The sequence below is a fragment of the Mchenga conophoros genome, linkage group LG22, assembly GCF_057382185.1.
Source record: "Mchenga conophoros isolate Kocher_MC1m ecotype Shallow Benthic linkage group LG22, M_conophoros_male_GT1.1, whole genome shotgun sequence".
NCBI classification, from domain to species: Eukaryota; Metazoa; Chordata; class Actinopteri; order Cichliformes; family Cichlidae; genus Mchenga; species Mchenga conophoros.
Window position 1 is genome coordinate 6469785 of NC_140546.1, and position 8224 is coordinate 6478008.

The window sequence follows — 8224 nt, forward strand, 5'->3', positions numbered from 1 at the left end:
ACTATTTACATGCTCACTCTGAAAAATCAGAGTTTAGTTAAGTTCAATATTTATTTCCTCCAAGCCATCAATGTGTCTATAAGACCCCATTTCTAAAAGACTGTTCAAGAAAGTCCTACCATTAATGTTTTGATCATAGATATGAGAAATCTATCTCTATTAATGAGCTATGCACCAAAGGCATTCAATGTATCAGTAATTAAACCGATATGTAAAAAGCCATTAGTTGGCCCATCTGTCTTTATAAACCAATCTCCAACCTTCCTTTTATCTAAAAGAATTCTTGAAAAAATAGTTGTAAAAAAGCTAATTGAGGGGTCTTTGATGATAATACTGGCTTCCTGCTGAAGTCTGCCAGTAAAGATGTCTCTGAGGGGTGTTGGTGAAATGCCAATTGCACCAGTAGGCTAGAAGGCTCTCAATGATGGAGCCGTAGAAGTTAATTAGCAGTTTCTGGGGTAATTGGGCTTGATGCAGCTTCCTGAGGGAGTACATCCTTTATTGTGCTTTTCCTACCTTGTGAGAAATGTTTGTGGACCAGGTAAGGCTGGTCGAGATGTGAAGGCCAAGGAACTAAAGCTTTCTATGCTTTCTACTTCCTCTCCATCGATGTAGAGAGTGGAGTGCTCCCATTGCTTTGTTCTCCTGATGTCATTTACCATCTCCTTGGTCTTGGCTGTGTTCAGTTGCAGGTTGTTGTCTTCACACCATTGCTTCAGATGCTGAATCTCCTCTCTGTAGGCTGAATCATTCATGTTGTCGATCAGCCCTATGATGGTGGTGTTGTCAGCAAACATTATAATAGTGTTACTAGTGCGGATTACACAACAGTCATGGGTGAAAAGTGAGCATGAAAAAGGGCTGAGGACACACCCCTGTGGGATGTTCAGAAAGAAGGTGGAAGAAGTGTGCTCTCCCATCCTGACGTTCTGGGTCTGTTGCTCGGGAAGTCCAATATCCAGGTGCACAGTGAGCTGCTAAGTCCTAAGTTGATTACTGCCAAATGACAACAACTGTCAACAAGGGACCTAATATGTAAGGTGATGAACCTACAATAATACAGAGAAAAAAAATGGAAAGAAAAAAACTCCCTTTTAACAGGGAGAAACCTCAGCACCACCAAGCTCATGGACGGGAGTCAGTTCTGACAAACTGGGATTGAGGGAAGGATTGTAGGACAAAAAAAAACACTATGAGAGAGACAGAGATGAAAAATAATAAATAATTAAATGCAAAGTGGTGCATAAACACACTGACTGAACAAAAAATGGGTGAAGAAGAAACATTTCACACTTATCCATGTTTTATGCTGAACTTTGTGAGGAGGACCCAAATGCACAACATGAAGGCAGCTGATGTGAGGCAAAAATCCTATTCTGATTTTAACAACATAAATTCATAACAACTTCTGATTGCACAAATTGTATTTGGGATTCCCTAAAATGATCTCTGTAAAAAGAATCTTCTGCTTTGTTTACCTGCAGTTTTCCCCTTCTTTTAGGTTTTAGACAATTTCATTTTAAAATAGTGTTAGGGAGTATGATAACGTAGAGCAACATGTGATATAATCTTACATTTTCTTAATCACCGTCTGTTAGGTTAGGAGTTACATGATAGCGTAAAATTCTTCTGTTCTCTCTTTCCCAGACAAAAAATGTTTCCCAATGCCTCTCTGCTCACCCTGGGACTCAAGCCTTCTGAGGAGGCCCAGGCAACTGTGGTGGATATTGATGCCATGATGAAAAAATTCAGCAGCATCCTGTACACACTGACCGTTGTACTCGGCATCACGGGGAACTCTGTGGTGATCTGGGTGGCTGGATTCAAACTTAAGGTAGATATATTGCATAATCAGTTTCAAATACCTTCTGAGTTTGAAATGTTTCTGTACAATATTTTATAACACCCTAAAAGGCAGCTTCTTTGAACAGGAAATATACTTTCACAACATCTACCCAGGAAAGCCACAATCGGTTAAAAAATCTAAAATCAATGGGTACATAACTTGTAAAGCTTGAATGTTTATCAAATGTCACTGAGCTTAAAATAAAAAAAAAAATTCTAAACTTTTCAGCAGACAAGGAAATCCAACTCTTGACAGACTTCTTGGATGGTATAGATAGATTTGATAATAGCTTTGGGAAAGTAAATTAATTAGTTACAAGATTGATGAATGGAAACTGATAGAATGTTATCAGCCAATTGAATGGCCATGATTGCTTAAAGTCTGTGTTAAATATACAATATTATACTACCTCCAGACTTATTCATGTACTTCTGATTACCTCACAAGTATAGTTAAATCAGCAGATAACAAGACTGCCTATAGGGATAAAGTGCACAACTGACTTCATCTAACACTAAATATCAAGAAGACAAAAAGCTTATCATAGATTTCAGACATCATCAGAGGAAGCCCCAGACACTAAAAGTAGCAGGAGAGGAAGTGATGGGAGTTTATAGCTTTAGGTTCCGAAATGTGTCAGTGATGATCTTAAATAGACTGTTAACTGAGTGGCACTAGTAAAAAAAGATTCAACTGAGACTACTTTCTCAGATCACTAAGAAAAGTCTGCCCTTTTCCAAAACTAAGACTTTTAAGCACTCCTCAGTAGCAAACATTCGATTATACTGGATAAGATCTTGATATGGAAACTATACAACAGCAGACAAAACAGCCTTCAAAGAGAAAAACAAAAAAGCTGCAAAAAAAAAAAAAAGAAATCATTGGATTACTTAACAGCAGGGCCTGCAGCAAGATTACCCATCACATTCATCATCTGTTCTCTGTATCGTCACCTGGAAGTCATTATAGGACTTTAAAGACCTTCAAATCCTTATTATTTTTTTATTTTTTTTATTCAACGACCATAACTGAACTTAATTTTCTCTTTAGAGTAGCATTTCAATAACGCTCAATCACAATTCGTATTTTGTATATATTTGACAATATAACAGGTTTGCTTACAATGAAATTTACCACCTAATTAATGTCTTTCACTTTCTTCCTCTTTTTTATCCATCTTGTTTTATTTTTGTCCTGCTTAGCTGACAGTCACCAACGTGTGGCTGGTGAACCTGGCGATAGCAGACCTGATCTTCTGCTGCACATGGGTTTTCTCCCTCGCTCAGATGCTCTTCTTTGACCACTGGCCTTTTGGCCTCTTCGTCTGCAAGTTCTATGGCTTCTTCAAATACACCAACAAGTTCTGCTCTGTCTTCCTGCTGGCTGTGATCAGTCTGGATCGAGTGCTCTGCATCTGGCAGCCCGTCTTCACAAAGCGGCGACGCACCATGTGGGCAGCGAGGGTGGTGGCAGTCTGCGTCTGGATCGTGGCGATTCTTTTCAGCATTCCCTATGTCATTAATTGTCAAATGTACATGGACAAAAAAAACTTGAGTTGGTGTTCTGTGGACCCAATAGAGAATCCAGAGGGGTACAATAGCACCAAAGTAGCTCTCTACTCCATCCACTTCCTGTGCGGCTTCATATTACCCTTCATAGTGATTCTCGTCTGTTACATCCTGGCTGGAGTAGGCATCCGACGCACCCGCCTGTCAGGGAAGTCCCGCCCCTTGCGTATCATAGCATGTTTGGTCATTGCCTTTTTCCTGTGCTGGGCGCCATACCACTGCCTCTTACTGGTGAAGATGGTGGACAATGAAAAAGCAGTGGTGAAAATCTGGTACCCTGTAGCAAAGGGTGTTGCCTACTTTAACAGCTGTATGAACCCACTGTTGTATTTTTGCATGGGTCTAAAAATGAATGAGGGATTTAAACAGAGTGTGACAAGAGTTTATAGAAGAGCTTTGGCAGATGAAATGGAAGGCCAGACTACTCAGTCCACTGATCACTCTTAGGATTTAAGTTGTAAGTTGGAACACATTAATGTTGTGGGGGCAAAAAAGAGAGAGTGGGTGTGGTTTCTGCCAGTGATCGTGACGCTAGTATTTGATAGTATTTATTCAAGCTCAACAAAACAGGCATGTGAGGTTCCACCTAACCTTCCTCATCTGTGCTTTTAGTTAGCCAAGGGTGACATTAATAAATTCTGACATCCCTACAGTAAATCAAGATGTATTTCATCATGATATATTATATATAGTACATAGTATATGCAGTCTTCACTACTCAAAAATTAAAGGAAAACTTTAATCATAGCTAGCATCGGGTCAGTTTAGGGATATTGATCTGTTCAGTTAAGTAGCAGAAGTGATTGTTAATCAGTTCCAGCTGCTTTAGTGATAATAAAATTAACAGCAGGTGCACTACAGTGGCATCAATTAGACAACTTCCAAAACTGGAATGATTTTGCAGGTGGGGGCCACTGACACTTTTCACTTCTTAATCTTTTTCTGACAGTTTTTTACTAGTTTTCACTTAGCTAGTGTCTGTGTCACTAATGGTAGACCTGGGGTTGATACCAGAATTGATGGGTTCACCAACTGGCTCCCTGTCCTTTTCATGGATGAAAGCAGGTTTACCCTGAGCAGATACAACAGACATGAAAGGGTTGGAGAAGCTATGGAGAACATTCAGTATGATTGGTTTGGTGGTGGGTCAATGATGGTTTGGGGAGGCATATCCATAGAGGAATGCACAGCACTCCACAGGGTAGGCAGCAACACCCTGACTGTCATTAGGTATCGGGCTGAAATCCATGGACCCTGGCAGACCCTACACAGATGCAGTAGGTCCTGGATTCCTCCCAGTGAACAAGGCCCCTCATCGTGCGAGAGTATGCAGGGAGTTCCCGAAGAATATAAGAGTTGATACCGTTGAGATGTTTTGAAAGTGTTCCTTTAAATGTTTTGAAAAGCGTATGTCATGATACTCTTGGCCAAACTACCCATGGACTGACATATCAAATCTAACTGGACAGGTTAATGTCAAAAAGTAACAAAATCATAAACATGGTTTAGAAATCCAGATAACTGAGAAAAATGACTCAGTGGTCACAACATGTCAGCATCTGCCTGTCATTTGGCACGCCCCTAAATGTAAGTGTCAGTGTAGTTTAGATGAGTGAGTTACAGGGGAAACAAATCCACTTTTTTTGCAGTTATTATGATCATTAAAAATGGCTTAAGTAAACACAACGTTTTTTTAAATACGAGGCTGTAAATATGTTTTATTAAAAGCAAACAAGCTAATGATCAGCAGCCTGACAGGAAATAGCAGGTTTTACTCTGTTGAGGAGGGTTTTTTTTTCTTTCTATAGCATTATATTTATATCAGTAGGACGATAAGATCTGAGATCTAATTCTGCCAACCACTAGATGTGGTTGACGACGATCCAATAAATAACAACATACTGTGAACATAGATACATTATTTTCCATGGTGTCATCTAGAGACAATTTTCATATAGAAATGAACCCTTTATAATAATTTTCATCAGGAAACTGCTGTAGTTGTTTGCATCAAATAATTATGAAAATATCTTTGCCTACAACTTAATTACTGGATATCAAATATGTACTGAATGAATAAACAAACAAAGATGGTGAGTTTGTATATACTTTGTGGATATTTGCATCAGTTCCTCCTTTGGGTGGCTGCAGCCAGGTGCTCTTGGGTGCTCTCACTTGGTGTTGGCTCTCTCTGCAGTATAGTATCACGTCCTGTTACAACCAACGACTGCAGAAAACATGGACGACCTGACAGCTCCCCAAAAATGAAGCCAAAACGTCTCTGACGCCCCCTGGTGTCTGGCTGCAGTATAGGTCATAAACTCTGCCTCCTCCTTGTTAGCACATTTTTTCTTTTTAAATTAACTTTATTTGTCAACAATAATATAAAAATATGAGACCATATTAGTTATCCATGCATATAAATGTATACGGCTGAGCATTACAACAACAGAAAAAGAGAGATTTAAAAAAGCAAGAGGAATAACAAAAGAATGAAAGAAAAAACAAGTCTTAGGAATTCATTAGTTGGCTAAATCTTAACCTCAATGGCCTCAAATTCTTTTAGAGTATAATTTCTTTTAACTGGGTTGGGACAGATTTCGTTTATCAAAATATTTCTGATCGCTTTGTTTGTAAACCTGCTGTCACAAGTCAAGATCTCCAGCTATGCAGAGCTGTCCCAATCTAGGAGAAATTTAATCATTGATCTCAAAGGGACTGGGATGGCTTTTGTTAGTGTTTTATAACTCTTAGCAGTGCATCTTACGTCAAACTTCTCACAGAACGTCTGTTTTAATAAGACCCCTTTCTCATCCATAAAATCAGCTACAGCCCAAATCCCTCTGGATCTTCAGTCATCCATGTACACTGATTTTTAACAGGTAATGAACTGCAATCAAAGTCACAACTTAAAATTCTCTTCCACCCATTTTATCAATCATCACATTGAGATTAACATATCAAAAGGAATGTTTGTTCTTAAGGATCTTAACCATTTCAATTTTAACACACAATTCATAACAGCTCCGCGTGGCTTGGGAAAAATTATAAGTATTTAACTGAAGTTTATTTTTATTTGTGTTAGTTTTTTTTTCTTTAACTTGTAGTTCTAAATTGGAAGATTATTGTGATCTTGAAATATAGAAATAAAATTATATTTTATTATCTTTTGTTGCTCAAAATAAGCATCACACTCGTGGAAGCCGCTATACCCACCAAAACGTGTGCATTTATTGAGACTTTTGGGGGTGGTGCACGATGGCAAGTTGAGCAGTCGCACGAATTAGGAGCTTGATAAATTTATCCCAGAATTTAGATTGTGTTCTTAATTGTTTCCACTCGAGAATAGTGAAAAGAATGCCCCAAGTATAGTTAAACCTGCTAAACTCAAAGTCGACCTCAAAAAACAAGAAACCAACATCGCCATGTGGTGAAAAGAAAGATGGCAAACAGGGAATGGAACATGACTACGCAGCAATGGACGTAGCAGTGGTGAGCAAAAGGGAACATGGCAACGACTTGGTTCCTACACCTAAAAGAAGCCTGCAAAAAAGAAAGTTAAAAGATGAAGATGTCACATTATTATTATTATTATTATTGGTTATTGGAATCCTTGGCAAGATCGCACCTGATATGATATCAAAGGTTGAGGAATCTGTAGATATGGTGCATAGAGTTGAGAAGAAGATTGAGAACAAGGTCAGAAATGTCATCATTGCTTGCTCTGAGACGTAAAGGAAGAGCGTCAAAGCAAAGGTTTGGCGGTCTGTAAGGACGGCGGTTTCCACTTCGCTGAGGTACTGCCACGGGAGCAGTGAGAAGAGGAGGCGGCTGTGGCCCCAAATTGAACAAGCAAGATGGGCTGGAAAACGGGCCTTTTTCCGGGGTCCTCATGGATAGACGAAGGATGGAATGAAAGACTTCATGTAAGACTATATACAGTGTAATATTATTAATGGGGCAACAGAGCTCTACTGAAAGTTACAGGTTATTACTCATTGAGTGGGTGACAAGTGTTATGATTTAAACTCATACTTTTTATTATTATTTATTTATTTATTCTTATAGTATGCTCTCTTACTTGTTATGGTTCACTCAAAAATTTAATTTGGTTCATTAAACGTTTGGGGTTTGAAGGAAATTGTTAAGAGAAAGGCACTTTTTTTTTATTTTGCAAGGGGAAAAAATGTCACTGTCTGTTTCTACAAGAAACTCACACGGTGGATGCTGACCTTTTGGGCTAATCAGTGGGGAGACCAGATTCAGCCATGGTTCTAACAGATCTGGAGGTGTGGTGATTTGTTTTAATAAATTCCCAGGGGAGATTATAACTTACAAAGCTGACAGAGGGGCCCACTGGTAAACTGTAGTTTTGAAGAGTGAAGGTATATTTCTAATTGTCACAAATCTTTATAGACATAATAATGAGCTTCAAAATAAAAGTCTATTGGAAAATTTAACAAATGTTATTTTAGAGTTTAAAGTTATGTACCCCATAGATTACATAGGGGGAGGTTGGAACATGACAGCAGATGAATGGATGGACAGATGGCCTCCTCGCTTAGGAAGGAGGCAACCAAAATAATATTATTGAGAACTTTGCTAGTGATAATAATTTTACAGACATTTGGAGAAGTATGAATCCTAGAGTTAAGAATTATTCGTGGTTTAAACCTAATAGTTCTCTGGGAACATTTCAGGCTCTCCGAGGTATGGAGGCCTATCTCCCCTCACCACACTCCCTGCCGGTGGCTGATGCCCTCAGACGTTGGTATGTTGGTGGTTCTTGGTGTCTGGGGCTGGGCGCTCA

At 39.0% G+C, this 8224-nt stretch overlaps 1 protein-coding gene across 1 annotated transcript; it reads left to right on the top strand.

Moving 5' to 3' along the window:
* Nucleotides 1–1654: 1654 nt before the first annotated feature.
* Nucleotides 1655–3861, top strand: LOC146548653 (formyl peptide receptor 2-like). The gene is made up of 2 exons (XM_085262399.1): nucleotides 1655–1834; nucleotides 3049–3861. The coding sequence occupies exons 1-2, from the start codon at nucleotides 1655–1657 to the stop codon at nucleotides 3859–3861; spliced, it is 993 nt and encodes a 330-aa protein (XP_085118525.1).
* The last annotated feature ends 4363 nt before the right edge of the window (nucleotides 3862–8224 follow it).